The sequence below is a fragment of the Leptodactylus fuscus genome, chromosome 5, assembly GCF_031893055.1.
Source record: "Leptodactylus fuscus isolate aLepFus1 chromosome 5, aLepFus1.hap2, whole genome shotgun sequence".
NCBI lineage: Eukaryota > Metazoa > Chordata > Amphibia > Anura > Leptodactylidae > Leptodactylus > Leptodactylus fuscus.
In genome coordinates, this window is record NC_134269.1 from 47,938,043 (window position 1) to 47,955,431 (window position 17,389).

Consider the following 17,389-nt stretch of genomic DNA (forward strand, 5'->3'; position numbering starts at 1 on the left):
GCACACTTGGCTGAACTGTACTTGTGTACTCAACTGAGAGAGAAAAACTATTTACAGACCTCTATAGCAGCGACTTATCTTCCCCAGAGAATAAAGGGATCGGGCAGGGGAAATCCAATTGTCCTCCAACATCTATTGGCCTCCATGTACACTAGATGGTTGTCAAACATCTAGCTTTAAAATATCAAGACTTGCAGATTTTTAAGTATTTTGCAAATCCGTTAACACTTGGTGCATTGTTCTGTTGCAGATTTAAGGACACACTGGGGATTTCTATCTACAATATGTCTTTTATGTTCCATATAACACTACTTCTACATATAGAATCGAAAACTGTGAAGAGGGATATCATTTTAAAAGTATTGGCGGTCTATAGGCTCCCATATAATGGATACACCACGTATTAGTCACTAATACATCCATTAGACATCAATCTGCTTGTGAAGGGCTTTCCATTTTGGAAATCACTGCTTTATACAAGGATACGTTGAAAAAAACGCAGATCACAAAGTTTCCCTGCAGGGCAGGACAGAAATAGCCTCTCTTTGTATCCGCACTCCATTTTGCAGACCCTGAATTAGAGACCACCTATGTGAAAGGGGTTTTGCAGGACTGAGCTGTTGATAATAATATCCTTATGATATATCATCAGCATCTGAGCGGTGTACAGTCGACACCAGGGGCACTCACAGATCTTCTGTTGGAAGAGGCTACAGCATTCAAGTGAACTTGAATGGGACTGAGCTTGAGTTATACCTTGTGACGTCATCAGTACAGGGCAGTTACTATGCGAGTCTTGGGTGTTGGACGCTCACTACCCTGATCTTTATTACCTACCCTAAGGAAAGGTCATCAGTAGTTCAGTCCTGTAAATCCCCTTTTATTCAGAAATCCCTAATAGGTTCATAAAAATGGATTTTCTAAACTTGAAACCCTTATAGGTGTGCCCATAGTGGGGTGTCGGTGTAGTATAGGGGCTAATATACAAAAAACACTCAGCAGATTTACATAATGTGAATAATACTTTTATCAAAAGTAACCAAAGGAGTATATAAGAAATACTATAGAAAATCTGTGTATCCTATTTACTGCAGAATCTGATTTTTTTTTTTTTTTTTTTTTTTTTAAAACACTGACAAATAAATTGTTGCTTTTTCCTCTATCACTCCAGAATGGGGATTAGATTAAAGTTTTGCAGCTATTACCTTCATCAGACAAGTGTATGTATATGTATGTAATATAGTGACGCTAGGTTCACACTAGCATTCAGGTATCTGTTCTGTGGTTTCCGTCTTCTGCATGCAGAAGACGGAAACCTGTCAGAGCGGGTCCGGCCGTGAGCGGTGGTGAGCGTTTTATGCTCTCCGCCACGAAACCAGTTTTTTCAAATCAGACACAGAGTACTGCATGTCCGACTCTGTGTCCAATTTTAAAAAAACGGTTTTGCGGCGGAGAGCATAAAACGATCACCGCCGGACATCTTTCAAACCCATTCAAATGAATGGGTATGAAAGAGTCCTCCAGGTTTCCGTCTCCTGCCTCTGTTCTGTGCATGAAACGGAGACCGGGCGCAGATGTGAACGAGCCCTAAGTTGTGATGGACTGCACATTGATACTGTGCTTTCAGTATTTCTCGCCTCGGCATTGCTTCTTCATTTTCTGTGGTTTGTCACCTTCTAATATATATGCTTTATCGTATTAAAAAAAGGAACCAGTATTAGCTTCAGTCTAGATAAGCTGAACTAGACTGTGAACAAACTTTACACAAATCAACAGTACAAGCAAATATAAGCTTTGTAATATACTGTAGAGCAGGGGTGCCCAATACGTCGATCACGATCTACTGGTCGATCGCAATGGACGTATGGGTCGATCGCGGGATGCAGCCAGGGATCCCTGGTGTCTGCTTGTTCACAGTGCAAGCTGAGAGTCGACTCTCAGCCTGCGCTTTGAACAAGATCTCCAGACACTTGCAGGCCGCTCTTAGGGATGGAGGGGGCCGGGATGCTGCTTGTTCACAGCGCAGGCTAAAAGTCATCTATGGACACTGGCAGGCGGGGCTGCCAGTGTCCAGAGATAACTGTCAGCCTGCGCTGTGAACAAGCAGACAGCGGGGATACCTGGGCGGCCACAGAACGCCGCTGTCTCCTGCTCTCATGCTCCGCCTGGCCCTGCCATTATGCACTGCCCCGCCCACAGGCCCACCCTGGCTCTGCCCACAGGCCTGCCTGGCCCCACCCACAAGAAGTGGGTAGTAATCTTTCGACTTGGTCATGTTATAAAGTAGCTCACATGCTGACAAAGTGTGAGCAGCCCTGCTGTAGAGAAATATAAATTTTCTCAACTTACAGTATCTGCTTCCTTTCCCCTTCCCTCTTACTGACGTTCACTCTGAAATCTCTGCTCGGTCCATCTTGGCGTCACTAGATAGTCTGTCATCTCCCAGATGTATCAGATTACATGTGCAAATCTGTATAGCGGCGAGGGGTGCAGAGAAGCTGAGTGATTGATAGAGGAGAGGCAGAGGCTGCTGGAGGTAAATAGGAAGTTACTATTTCACCCCAAGTGCTTTATTCACATCAGTTCGGGTCACTACTCCTCTATAATGTCCTGTATGGCCCTGCTGCTGAATCTTAGTGAGAGAGTGTTGTGGAGCAGATTTACCTCTTTTCTATGAGCTGTCTGTGGGAGTTATCATTGCAGTTAGTCCCTACCAAAAATGCAGAATGTAAGTATAACAGCCATAAAGTATTATCATATATATATATATATATATATATATATATATATATATAAATAATGTATACACACACAATATTCATTCATGTAGAATTTGTTGAGAGGTACACTTCAATGGACATTACAAGGGTTGTCTATTTAATCTTTTTATTGATGGCCTACCACGGCAAACACTGCTTGTTATGTAGTTGAAAATCTAACAAGTTTATTATATATAATAAGTTAATCCATATTAAGTGATCATCCACCAATGAACAGAAACATTTTTTGCAAATATAGTGTTCCAGAGAATACGTAGGCATTGTTTTGGTCTTTTCAGACATTTCCCACTCTGTAGGTGAAAAAATAGTATAGAATACATATAAATCCCATGGTGTGATACCAGCTGGTGTACACAGTATTATGGAGGACGATACAAATAACTAATGAACAATGAAATGGTGGTAACACCTGAAATTGCAGTGTAATGCACATACCGTATTCATTTCTGCCTCCTGCTATCACACCTATAACATCCCTTATGTATAACCTTTTGTCATTTTTTGGGGGGGATCATTTTTAGAGATGAGCAAGTACTATTCGAAACTCCAGTTTCGAATAGCACGCACCCATAGGAATCAATGGACGTAGGGGGTTAAGCGGCCGGCCACCGGCAAGGTCTGTGTGCCGGCCGCTTCCATTCATTCCTATGGGTGCATGCTATTTGAAACGGCCGTTTCCAATAGTACTCGCTCATCTCTAATCATTTTTACCCCCCAGATTGTATTTTACCACATGTGCGTTTTACTCCATTTTTTGGTGGACTTACCATTTTACTGTTCATTAGGGATTAGAGAACCCTACCACATGGCACCCCATACATTGAAGCAGGGATTGCAGTACCATTGTTTCTTTACTATTCTCAGGATCGAAAATTAAAAAAAAACGTATTTACACAAATGTTGTTCACATGATATACAGATTCATATATCCTTCCTTTCTTACCTAAGTTATCCTAGGATGATGGCCGCAAGATAGGCAGCTTTAGGCATGGGGAGCAGGGTTGATTTTTGCATCATTTTGTTTGCTGTTCTTTATGGTTATATAGGTTTGTGCATGAATATATCAAATTTGTTTTATGAGAAGTGTTCTCTTTTAAACAGCTTGGGGGTGTTTTATACCTGATATAGATTTGCTGAAAATTCTCTTAAAAACCCATGGTGGATTTGCTTAACGTAGAACCATCCCAATGTTAACAAGCGCTAAGGGATCATGTGCATGGCATGACATGTGCTAACACAAGAAGTACCTCTAGGGGTAAATCCCTGCATAATACAGCATGTGATGGAGCATGCCACCATTTTTTTAATTTTTACCCTTGGTTCACAACTGCATTTGGTAATCCATTTGGGCGAGTCTGCATGGGGACCCCCCTGAACAGACTCCCAAACGCACTGACAAGCGGTGAGCAGTGAAAGCACACGGACCCCATAGACTATAATGGGGTCCGTGTGCTCTCTGCGCGCTGCTTGCACGAATCATGTGGACATGAAAGTAGATGACTAAGTATTTTCATGTCCGTATGATTCGTACGGGCAGCGCACAGAGAGCACACGGACTCCATTATAGTCTATGGGGTCCGTGTGCTTTCATTACATGCTGCTTGCCAATGCGTTTGGTATTCCGTTCGAGGGCGTCCCAATGCGGACTCCCCCAAATAGATTACCAACGCAGATGTGAACGAGGACTTACCGATTGCTTTATCTTGTGCTCAATCATTCTTTGAAGTATATCTATCATTCCAGGTGAATTTTCAGAATAAGATTGTGTTCACAATTGTGCTGTAGTTTCTATCCAAAATCCTGATCTATTCTGATCCTGATCCTGGTCTATTGATTTATAATGAAGCCTGTCTGGTGCTGCAAAGGTGTGTTTTAATGGGAACAATCGCACCATATTAACCACTATTTTCCCCATAATCGGTGACAGAATCTCTAACAGAACCTCCGCTACATAGTCTTATCCCTCATGTCCGTGAAGAATAACAGTATTCTTGTCCAAAATGTTACCGTCGTTACGTATTTCTCTTCAGTTTATAGAAACTTACGTCTTCAGAGATTACTGAAATGCTGCAGTCATGCTGTTGCTTTTGAAGCATTTTTTGGCACAATATGACAATAATGAGATTGTAAACCCATTATAAGGCTAAAGCCACAAACATTCAGGGACCTGTCCACAGAAAAAAGGCTTAAGGCCCCACGTTGAGGAAACGCAGCTTTTTTTGTTGCAGATTTTGTTGCATTTTGGCTAGAAGAGGATCCACTCCTGGCTCTGGCTCAAAAAAAGCAACGTGGGGCCTTGGCCGAAATCTGTGGTTCCCGGGCTCCTGGCCACTGAAAATTGCAAGCAAACATGCAGCAAAAGACTGATATCCTGCAAACAGGTGGAGACCCGTTGGACCTCATTGTAGTCTATGGGATAACCACTTTTTAGGCAGAGGCCCCATGTTGTGGAAATGCAGTTTTGTTTTGTTTTTTGTTGCAGATTTGGCTGTTTTTTGTTTTTTAACCAAAGCCAGGATTGGATTGAGCAAAAGGGAGAAGTATAAGAACTTCCTATCTATTCCCTATTCATTTAGTAGCCACTCTTGGCTTTGGCTCAAAAAAACACAGCAAAAGCTGCATTGCCGCAACGTGAGGCCTCAGCCGAAAGGGTTTCTGTTTTTCGGGTCCCCAAGCAGATCCAAAGAACTTAAACTCAAACACTAGTGTGAAGCTAGCGTAAGAGTGTTTCATGTGCCCAGAAGGGCAGGCATTACCTGCACTGTCTAAAGGCCTAAATACTTAGTTTGCTTCCTCCAGGAGAGAGCTTGTCTCCTGACAGACCTTGGTTTCATCTACACATCTCCTTGTATTAGCTCTCTTTTTGGAGGCTCTATATTTAGTACCTATGTTTGTCTACATGGCTCTTCACACTGTCGTCTTTCAAAAGTGCAGCGTGGTCTATGGTCCATATTAGTACTGTACTTTCCCTATAAAGGAGCGTGTAAAATCCTCATCCATATCGGATCTAGACAATGAGAGTAGACACACTGACATATACTGTATATGGCTGTATATGGCTGGAGATACGAGACACCACCAAATGTAACCTAATAGACTGTGCCGAGAGAATGGTTTCAAATCAATAAAATACAGAGATTTTACCGGGTTGTAAAAGTGGCTGATTTTTTAATGGGTTGTTACTATAGGCTTTTATTATAGTGTTACACACTTATAAAATGTCTTCCTGTGTAAAGTTAATGTAAAACACAATGCAGAGGGTGTGGGTAAGTGCTCTAATCATCTGGAGGTGTACAAGTGGATGTAAATCTTAGGGGTGGGATACTGTATCTCATTGAACAGACACAACAGTGCATGAAGGCTTATGCCCTGTTCACATCAGCGTTTGGACTCTGTTCGGGGGAGTCCACATGGAGAACTCCCCCCTGAACGGAATACCAAACACAAATGCAAAGCGCTGTGCTGTAAAAGCGCACGGACCACATAGACTATAGTGGGGTCCGTGTGCTTACCGGCAAATCTCCACCGGGATCGTGCAGACAGGAAAGTAGTTCCCAATCTACTTTCCTGTCTGCATGATTCGTGCGGGCAGTGCATAAGGACGCCATTATAGGCTATGGGGTCCGAGCGCTTTTACAGCACAGCGCTTGCAATTGCGTTTGTATTCCGTGGGGGGGTCTCCATGCAGACTCTCCCCGGACGGAATCCAAACATTGATGTGAACAGGGCATTATTTTTCAGGTAATGCTCTATGGATAATAGGTAGAATTTCCTGCCACCCTATAGACTTGCAATCACCTACAATATATTAGAAGAACTGTGATTTAGATAGATAGATAGATAGATAGATAGATAGATAGATAGATAGATAGATAGATAGATTTTTAGATGGTTGTCAGCTGAACGAGACATCCATGTTGGCTGACTCCTACACACATGCACAACTTGGTCCAGGCACGTGGTGTATCTGTACTGAAGTGCAGATCCTCAAGGGGTTATACGGGACTTTTACCATCTCCACCAATTGTAGCTCATCACATTCTTCAATAAGCGCTGCTCCACTGATTCTGGTAGAGTTGGATTTCTTTCTCTAGCCCCCACCATTCCTGAGCAATCATTTCTATTAGTCTCAGCACCCATTATGCTAATTAGGCTCCCTACAGTCAGGTGGGGGGTTCTGAGCTTGAGCAAATGGTTTATGACTAGACACCTAGCGCCTCGGACAAAGCTGAGCAGCTCCATTTACCAACCCTCACATGGGTGCCACAATTTGGGGAAGGTGGTCGCTCCCCAGAACGGGATCCAAAGTCGGTCATTACAGTTAAAATATATTACTAATTCAAATCGCCCCCCCCCCCTCCTTCCTGAACATATACAAAAGTAAAAAAACAAAAGTGAAGCACATACGAAAATGTCCAATCTACAAACTTTTAAATGTTTTTCCCATATGGTGGACGCTGTAGCAGGAGAAAGAAAAAATCAATTTGATGTTTTGCCTCTATTAAAAATGTTAACATAAAGGTATCAAGACAACAGATATTTCTCACAATAGAATAACTGAAAACTACACCTGGCCAATTAAAAAAAAAAAAAAAAAAAAAAAAAAGCTCCCTATGAATCCCTGCATATGTAAAAAGGTAAAGTGTGTCCAAATATGGTGATTCTAAGATTTGATTTGTCTATTTATTTATTTGGGGGGATGTTAAAATGTAAATAAAACAATTTAAATTTGATTTCAATTTTGTACCCTGGAACCATACCGATCCATAGAATACAGGTAACATGTCATTTTGCCCCCACAGTGAATGCCGGAAAAACAAAACCCACAAGAAAGTTGCATAGACAGACGCAGTTTTGCTCCAATTCCACTCCATTCTGAATTTTGTTCCAGCTTCCCAGTACATTGTATGGAATATTGAATGATACCATTGCAAAGTTCAATTTCTCCTGCAAATATCAAGCCCTTGTATGGCTCTGTGAATCCTACTAAACTAATTATATATAATGTGAAAGTTTGGATGTTTGTTCCTCGATCACGCAAAAACGTCTGAACGGATTTGGATGAAATTTGGCACATAAACCTCGATTGAAACATAGGCTACATTTTATCCCAGTAAATGACATGGCTTCACAACTGTTATGAATTTATGTTCACATACTATATTAAAATGCTCTTGCAGCAGCTTATCTCAGCTTCTGATAAAGCCAGGTCTGTTATCTCTCTATGTAAACATACAGGTAACCCAGAGTCCATTCTGTACATGCATCTGCATATTATCTGATCTGCTCTAGGCAGTGCTGACACACTGGATGGGAAGACACCTTTCATCCAAATTGGCAGTTTGCCAATTTTAAACATGCCTGGAAAAAGAAAATCTAATTTGTTGCCAAATTCTAAAACAATGAGAGCTATGAAGGTGGCTAGAAGTCACCGAGTTCTCCTCAAGCGGTGCTGAGGGGGATCATCGATGCCAACAACACACTCATGATATGGCGTTGCAGCAAGCTGCTGAGATTTTGGTACATTCACAGGCACAGTGCGAGAAACAAGTTCAGCGACAGGCCAGCTTGAGAACTGCCAAAATGCCAGTACAGGTGGATCATTGATGTCAAGAAAACGCTCATTATATATTGTCCCAGCAAGCTGCTGAGATGCTGATTCATTCACAGGCACGGTGCGAGGAACAAGTTCAGCGACAGGCCAGCTTGAGATCTGCCGAAACGCCATCACAGGTGGATCATCGATGCCAAGAATACACTCATTATATGTTGTCCCAGCAAGCTGCTGAGATGCCGGAACAATCACGGGCACAGCGCGAGGAACAAGTTCAGCGGCAGGACAGGTTGAGAGCTGCCAAAATGCCAGAGCAGGCAAACCATTGACAGAAGCAACACGCAGACTTAGTCGCAGGCAGAGGCTAGTGTAAAAATAAAAAAGTTCTGGGGTTTAGAAGGCAGGGAGTCAAAAACAAAAATGGAAAAATATCTGTTGAGGATGCGGGATTAAAATAATTCTGGTAGTCAGGACAAAAAAAGAAATCTGGATTTGGTCCTCAGGGGGTTACAATGTTTGTGCACACAGCAGCCCAGACTATATACGTCACTAGTATCTATATACTGCACATACTGGAGGACCCCGGCTACCCTCTGCTGTACACAGTCTACACACGGCCTGGCTCCGCCCCCTCATAGCTCACGTGATCATGACGTCACACAGGTCCTTTAGCTGTCTCTGGTGCGGGTAATGTGGAGGGCTGGCATGTCACAGGAGATAGGGAAAGCTCTCATCTCAGTGCGGGAGAAGGTGCAGCATGCGGCGGCCCGGAGAGCCAAGGTGAGCGGCACAGTGTGGATAAGAGACATGACAGCTGCAGGCATTACGGCGTCCGTATTCGTGGTGCATGCTGGGAGTTGTAGTTGTACAGTGATGGTTGTATAACGCTGTGAAGCTTGCACTGTACAGTAATAACAAGGGGAGCTCTATACCTTAGGGCACTGATTCTGGTTAACAATAGCCACCAGGCAGGAGGGCAATAGCATCCCTCATAGGGCAGGTGGCGGCAGTGTCCATTGACATATAATGGGATTCCTAGGATTAGTCTGTGTTCACACCTGCATTACAGATTACATACAGAATAACCCAGTGGGCAGCACTACTATGTCTGGTACAAAGGCCGAGACTGAGCCGACCCCATTGTGGTCTATTGGTGCCAGTCATGTGACTCACCTGGCGCAACCATAGCCTTTGCTGTGATGGAGAAGAGCGGCGTACTCTTAAGAAGAATAGCGCCATCACTGTGAACAAAACCTAACCGTATCTGTCACCAATAGCTGTAAAGTTGTGCGCTGTTCACACTATGTTTTGCTACACTTTCTCAGGACATAAGTAGAAAAAATATACTATGAGGTTGGCATATGGGGTGAGCAGAGTTGGCATATGCGGGCATGCTTTCCATTGTGAATGTGTGCATTTATCCCTATGATAGACACACCTTACTCATACTTGCTATGTAACTAATGCACAGTATTAATATATTTGGCACAAATTCTCACAACCCTGCCGCCCTTTGTGGACTACGTGCGCACAGTCATTGCACATTATAGATGTATCTTCATAAAAGTAACGGTGTAGACAAGACCAGAAAGCCAGTACCTAACCCTGGTGCATGTAAACCATTATCTATGTAATTGTCGCTGTCTGTCTTTTCAGAGCCTGCCTGCCGTTCAGCCCAGACTAGTGGCGGTCAGTAAGACCAAGCCGGCCGACATGGTGATCGAGGCTTACAGTCACGGCCAGCGTTATTTTGGGGAGAACTACGTAAGTCTGGACACAATGGTATAAACCAGGTATTGGGGTTACAAATAGTGATGACCTATCATCAATAATAGAAGGGTTGGGGGTCTGACACCCTCGCCCATCAGTCGCCAGCACTAGAACTAACACAGAGAAAGTAGCTGTATAGGTCTATGTAGTGGCCATAGCAGATCAACCTCCATTCACTTCAATGGGAGCTAAGCTGTGGTTCTTCTGGGTCTTTTTACTATGTTAGTTTTCACCTCAGCAGCTAATGCTGTCCATAGTTTTTATGGATCCATTTTGGAACGAGAGGACGGAGCTGCGAATTATGGAGCCGGTCCTATTCCTGTCCGTTATTGTGGCTCAGTCTCATCTGTATGGTTCATAGAGTCTATGATAAACATGGGCTATTGTGTGCATGAAGCCTTAGACTCCTGGTTCTGTGATATTGACCATCTGGGCTGATCACCTGGAGGCGCTGCACAGAAAGGGCCACAGCAGACTCTACCTGCTCAGGAGACTGAGGGCCTTCGGAATCCAGGGGCCACTTCTTAAGGCTTTTTCAACTCTGTGGTTGCTTCAGCCATCTTTTTCGGTGTGGCCTGCTGGGGGAGCAGTATATCAACCAGGGACAGAAATAGACTTGACAGGCTGATCAGAAGGGCCAGCTCTGTCCTGGGGAGCCCCCTGGACCCAGTACAGGTGGTGGGTGACAGAAGGATACTGTCTGTGGTGAGCTCCATGCGGGAGAACAAATCCCACCCCATGTATGGGACCTTGATGGGACTTGGCAGCACTGTAAGTGACCGTCTGCTTCACCCCAAGTGTGAGAAGGAGCTATCGCAGGTCCTTCCTTCCAACCACGTCCAGGCTGTATAATCTACATCAGACCAAGCGTAGATCACTCCGCACCGAGAACTAATGATTATGATTATGAAGTCTTCCTTCTTTCTTCTGTTCCTTAGCCTCTATGGACTCCTAGTATATCTTCTCCTCAGCTTATGTGTGTCTACGTCTGTAATATATTACTGTGTATTATCCTGTATCTGTATTACTATGCTGCTGTAACATGCTGAAATTTCCCCACTGTGGGACTATTAAAGGATTATCTTATCTTATGGTGTATGGAGCTGATTTTGTAAGAATTTATTTGCAAATTATGGTGGAAAATAAGTATTTGGTCAGTAACAGAATTTCATCTCAATACTTTGTTCTATCTCCTTTGTTGGCAATGACAGAGGTCAAACGTTTTCTGTAAGTCTTCACAAGGTTGGCACACACTGTTGTTGGTATGTTGGCCCATTCCTCCATGCAGATCTCCTCTAGAGCAGTGATGTTTTGGGGCTGTCGCTTGGCAACACGGACTTTCATCTCCCTCCAAAGGTTTTCTATAGGGTTGAGATCTGGAGACTGGCTAGGCCACTCCAGGACCTTGAAATGCTTCTTACAAAGCCACTCCTTAGTTGCCCTGGCAGTGTGCTTTGGATCATTGTCATGTTGAAAGACCCAGCCACGTTTCATCTTCAATGCCCTTGCTGATGGAAGGAGGTTTGCACTCAAACTCTCACGGTACATGGCCCCATTCATTCTTTCATGTACCCGGATCAGTCGTCCTGGCCCCTTTGCAGAGAAACAGCCCCAAAGCATGATGTTTCCACCCCCATGCTTTACAGTAGGTATGGTGTTTGATGGATGCAACTCCGTATTCTTTTTCCTCCAAACACGAAAAGTTGTGTTTCTACCAAACAGTTCCAGTTTGGTTTCATCAGACCATAGGACATTCTCCCAATACTCTTCTGGATCATCCAAATGCTCTCTAGCAAACTTCAGACGGGCCCGGACATGTACTGGCTTAAGCAGTGGGACACGTCTGGCACTGCAGGATCTGAGTCCCTGGCGGCGTAGTGTGTTACTGATGGTAGGCTTTGTTACATTGGTCCCAGCTCTCTGCAGTTCATTCACTAGGTCCCCCCGCGTGGTTCTGGGATTTTTGCTCACCGTTCTTGTGATCATTTTGACCCCACGGGGTGAGATTTTGCGTGGAGCCCCAGATCGAGGGAGATTATCAGTGGTCTTGTATGTCTTCCATTTTCTAATTATTGCTCCCACAGTTGATTTCTTCAATCCAAGCTGGTTGCCTATTGCAGATTCAGTCTTCCCAGCCTGGTGCAGGGCTACAATTTTGTTTCTGGTGTCCTTTGACAGCTCTTTGGTCTTCACCATAGCGGAGTTTGGAGTCTGACTGTTTGAGGGTGTGCACAGGTGTCTTTTTATACTGATAACAAGTTTAAACAGGTGCCATTACTACAGGTAATGAGTGGAGGAAAGAGGAGACTCTTAAAGAAGAAGTTACAGGTCTGTGAGAGCCAGAAATGTTGATTGTTTGTAGGTGACCAAATACTTATTTTCCACCATAATTTGCAAATAAATTATTACAAAATCAGACAATGTGATTTTCTGGATTTGTTTTCTCATTTTGTCTCTCATAGTTGAGGTCTGCCTATGATGTAAATTACAGACGCCTCATCTTTTTAAGTGGTGGAACTTGCACTATTGGTGACTGACTAAATACTTTTTTACCCCACTGTATATGCAACAAAAAAAGTTTAACAGCAAAATTAACACAATGTTTAGGCCTAAAGCTAGAAAATGGTGCAACTTTACATTGCAAATCTAAATAGATTGACGAGTCTTAATCTGCATATTTTTCTTTAGGTTCAAGAACTGGTTGAAAAGGCCTCAGACGCAAATGTAAGTTATTTCCACCTAATCACAATTACTGCTGCTTCATGTACAGAACATTGCTCTATGATTATAGAACTTTTCTATCATTTTCGTTTTATGTTCCTTTCCTAACATATCACACAGTTATCTCCAGCAGCCACATTGAAATGAACAGAGCAGGGCCGCACATTTCAGACCACCGACTCCATTCAAACTGGGGTGGAAATAACTCCAGGTCTGGTGATGGGGGAGGTTCCCAGTGGACGGACGCCATCAATCAGCAAGTTCCCCCTTGTTCTTTTTAAAAGGGTTTTCCAAGAGTTAAATATTGATGACCTAATGATAGGGTGAATAGGGTTAACTTTTTGTGACTGGAATAAGGGAACCTGTCAGGGCTATTTGGGTTAGAAAACCACCCACACATTCATGTCTCCTAACTCTGTCTGTGGCCGCAATAAATTAAAAAAAAAAAACTAAAAACATCAAACCTTTATATTTACTTAGAGTTGCGTCTCATTGGACTCAGTTTGAAAGAATCTGTATATAATGCTCATAAGAATATAAAATACGTATGCTGTCAGGTTATTACATGGTGATATAACATGATATTGACTAATATAGTCTTTGATGGTAAAGATTGTTATAAGTTCTTTCTGATTTTTCTTCTAGATATTGTCTTCCTGTCCAGATATTAAATGGCATTTCATTGGGCATCTACAGAAACATCATATCAACAAGTTAGTGGGTAAGTGGAAAGAAGTGCAGATGGCTACTGAGCGGACGTTATACTCTTATGTGATGAACAATACATATATAATACACAATGATGTCAGAGGGCATGGGTGGTGCACACAGTTGTCACAATACATGGATATTTGATACAATGATGTCACAGTACATGAGTGGTGGTCATAGTAATATTAAAGTACAGAGATAGATGACACGGTGATGGTGCATGGTAATGCAGAGCCTCATAGATTTCTGTTAGCACTATTATTATTATACATAAAGTGCTTTAGCCGTTTCCCTGTATTTAGTTATCTTTAAGTTGCTTTAGCACTAGGAGCCCCTTACTCATAGTTAAAAAAAGACCCTTGACGTCCTCTTAGATGTGTAATATAATACACCGCTAGAAAGCAGACGGTGTGCTGTATTCAGTGCACTGTCAGCTTTCCTGGTATGAAAGGAGATATTGGTGCCATTAGTTTCGGCACCAATATCTCTCCACTGTCACATAGGCAGGCCTTATTACTCAGTGTCATTGCCCTCCTGACAGTACAAGTCTGTGGAAGAAAGCTGTCACTGGGGGCGTTCCTCACAGGCCAGCTTTGACACTTGGCTGTACCACCCGTCTTTCTTATGATGGTGCCAAAACAAACGGCAACAATATCTCCAGCACCGGGACACGTACCAGAAAAGCTGACACTGCACTGAATTTAGCACACTTGTGGCTTTCTAGCAGTATATAATACCACACATCTATGAGAATGTGAATCCATTCCTTTCAAAATCTGAGGACATCTCTTAGTGACGGTAGCTGAGGAGAACCCCATAGTAAACGTCTCATCACTCCAGGGGTTCATATTTCTTTCTTTTCTCTCAGCTGTTCCAAACCTTCACCTTTTGGAGACCATAGATTCTGTGAAGCTTGCAGACAAAGTCAATGCCTCCTGGCAGAAAAAAGGATCGACGGAGAAATTGAAGGTCATGGTTCAAGTCAACACAAGCAGCGAAGAAAGTAATTCTTCTCCAGACCTACTTCTTCATGAGCCCTTTCCCTTTATGCTGCTGACCAGTTGTTAACCCATCACATTCTCAGGGCTGATACTTTTTTCTTTTTAGGCAAACATGGCCTTCCTCCATCAGACACGGTTGAGTTGGTGAAACATATCCGGGAGAAGTGCCCAGGTCTGGAGTTTGTGGGTCTGATGACCATTGGGAGCTTTGGATATGATCTCACACAAGGCCCCAACCCTGACTTTCAGGTAAGCAGGCTATAAAGTAATGTTTGGTTTGATGGAACCCCTTCCTTAAAAGGTCTAGCAGCTGTACTATGTACTGTGTGGTGTTGGAATGATTCAGGTGCAAAAGCACATGGTATAGTAGAATATAGGTCAATATTGTTCTGCTCCTTCATGTATAGTTACTGCTGAAACAGCGTGAAGAAGTATGTGAGAAGCTGGGACTTCCGATGGACACAGTGGAGCTGAGCATGGGAATGTCATCAGACTTTGAACATGCAGTGAGTATATACCATGCCTGCTATGTTCAGCACTGTATACCTTGTAACTTGCAGAGAGCACAGGTTCATTTTTGGCTGGCCGATGAGTGGTGGGACTTTTATAAAGGGATTGAGGTTTAGAGTGCCCGGATTCATCTTCAGATCAAGTGCTGTTGGTAAAGCTTAATTTACCTTACAGACAAATGAGAGGTTTTTGGAGAGGAGGCGGAAATATAAGTGAAACCGCTTTGAGACGACCACCCAAGTTTGTATTAAAAAGTGATTGTGGTCGTCTTAAAGATTGTCACAAAATCTGGTGTGAGTAAGGGGGTAGTCTTCTCAAAGGGGTGGTCTTTTGGAGAGGGTTCACTATACGTGCAGAGACATAACATAGTCTGATGTATAATATGTAATAGTTTTCCTTTCATGGTCCGCTAATGTGGTAATGGGGCATGGCCCAAAAACAAACCTTTATAAAGGTAACGGTTTTCTATCTGTATGTATACAGACTAGGCTCATATATCTTTTTTTCTTTACCCAGATTGAGGTGGGCTCCACCAATGTCCGTGTTGGTAGCACCATATTCGGTGAGCGGGTCTACTCCAAACCAGTAAAAGGAGAGGCGAGCGCAGCCGGCACAGAAGAGAAATCTGGATAGCAATAGCCTCTCTGTAAATGAGCAGTGAACTGCAAATGATACCTGCACTAAACTGGATCTAATTGTCTGCTAATGTAACAATGCACAAGATGGATCTGTAATGAACAGAGGACATGTTGGTTGTGGAGTAGTCATGTGCTAAGTGAATGTTTATTACATGTGCCATCAAACACACAATACAAAGAAAACATCACTGTGGATTTCACCATTTTGTACTGTATCTTCATGGTCAAGCCGCTACTAATAATGTGATTGTTCTGGGATTGGTATCTAGAGATTTATGTACGTGGATCATCACCATTGTAACTGAGCTTATTGATGGACAGGATCCTATATATTAGAGCAGCTCAGAGATGTCTAGGCCTCACGTATCCCATTTCTGTCTATATAGTAATCTCTATGTTTTCACAGCTTAGGATGCACTGAGGATTGAAAATCAGCAGCAGAACTAGAATGAAGTGGAAGAAACTCATCCTACAACTATCCAAAAAAATTGAAAAAAGTTGTCCAGGATTACAATTACGTTTTCCAGAAACGGCAGCACACCCGTCCACATGTGCAGTTCAGTAGCTTTTACTTCAGCTGAGCTGCGATGTCCGACACTCTATGGACCAGTGTGAGGCGATTTCTAGAAAGAAATACCTGGACAACCCCTAAAAGGGGGTCTTACTATTGTTCTAATATTCTGTTGTGCTATTTCTTAGTTCTATCTATTTTTTACTCCATACATCCACCAAAGTTAGTGGGTCTACCTAGTTATCCATGGGTGGAGATGATGACTTGTGCATGCAGTTTGCCTTTCAGAAGCTAGACAGTAATCTGTAATAATGGCCATAATGATTGTGGCTAGTAACCCGATATATAATATAACTAGTGAATAAATCGTCGAATATTGAGGTATCACACAACTTAAGATCCACTTTCACAACCAATTTTTATTTTTATATAAAATGTACAATAAAGCTTGCATATAGTCTACAACTGCTATCCATATCTTATACTCCCCATGGTATCAGACTACGGACATTGTATGTAGTCTGATTCCGCAGTTGTTACCTTCTAACCGTCATCTGCTACAGAGTTGGTATTTGGCTTATCCTGGGCCACAATGGACTCTTCAGTAGGAATTTTACTGCTTTGATCCATTGAAGTAAAACATAGGCTCCGTATGCTGCCATGTTGTATTTTACAATCTCCTCTTCTGCCTTAGTACTACATATCAGGACTACATCATGAATGATACGTTGTGTCTCTTTCATTTCTGTGCTCTATAGTACGTCATGCACATTGTGACATGTCCTCAAGCAATTGAGACTAATTTTATGTAAAGATTTAGGCTTTTAATTTGGCCATAAATATTATGTATTGTATCTGCGCACAAAGTCTCTATTTTTGTTGATTAAAATAAAGTGTCCATTCATCTCGGAGTTGCTGCTTTATTTTATCATGTTCATGATCTTTCTTTGACATGATTTGTTTAGCTTACTTACATAGCACCAACCTATTTCACGGCGCTTTACAGATATTTTTGGCCATTATCCCAAAAAGGGCTGACAATCTAAATTCTCTATTAGCATGTCTTTGGGAGGAAACCCATGCAAAAAATAGGAAGAACATACAAACTCCATGCAGATGTTGTCCTTGGCTGAGTTTGAAACCAGGACTTCAAGGCTGCAGTGCTAACCAAAGCAGAACAGTAGAGGTGGAGT

At 42.7% G+C, this 17,389-nt stretch overlaps 1 protein-coding gene across 1 annotated transcript; it reads left to right on the top strand.

Annotated features, from left to right (window-relative positions):
* Positions 1 to 8,998: 8,998 nt before the first annotated feature.
* PLPBP (pyridoxal phosphate binding protein) lies at positions 8,999 to 17,090 on the top strand. The gene is made up of 8 exons (XM_075273074.1): positions 8,999 to 9,114; positions 9,991 to 10,098; positions 12,793 to 12,828; positions 13,471 to 13,546; positions 14,405 to 14,539; positions 14,644 to 14,786; positions 14,945 to 15,043; positions 15,564 to 17,090. Exons 1-8 carry the CDS (start codon positions 9,025 to 9,027, stop codon positions 15,678 to 15,680), a joined length of 804 nt encoding a protein of 267 aa, XP_075129175.1. The 5' UTR covers positions 8,999 to 9,024; the 3' UTR covers positions 15,681 to 17,090.
* The last annotated feature ends 299 nt before the right edge of the window (positions 17,091 to 17,389 follow it).

Bases quoted from the DNA above. Each gene is read 5' to 3' on its own strand.
- PLPBP (XM_075273074.1), top strand. From the start codon at position 9,025: ATGTGGAGGGCTGGCATGTCACAGGAGATAGGGAAAGCTCTCATCTCA. The intron at 12,829-13,470 runs GTAAGTTATTTC...TTTTTCTTCTAG, and splicing joins AAAAGGCCTCAGACGCAAAT to ATATTGTCTTCCTGTCCAGA. The intron at 13,547-14,404 runs GTAAGTGGAAAG...CTTTTCTCTCAG, and splicing joins TCATATCAACAAGTTAGTGG to CTGTTCCAAACCTTCACCTT.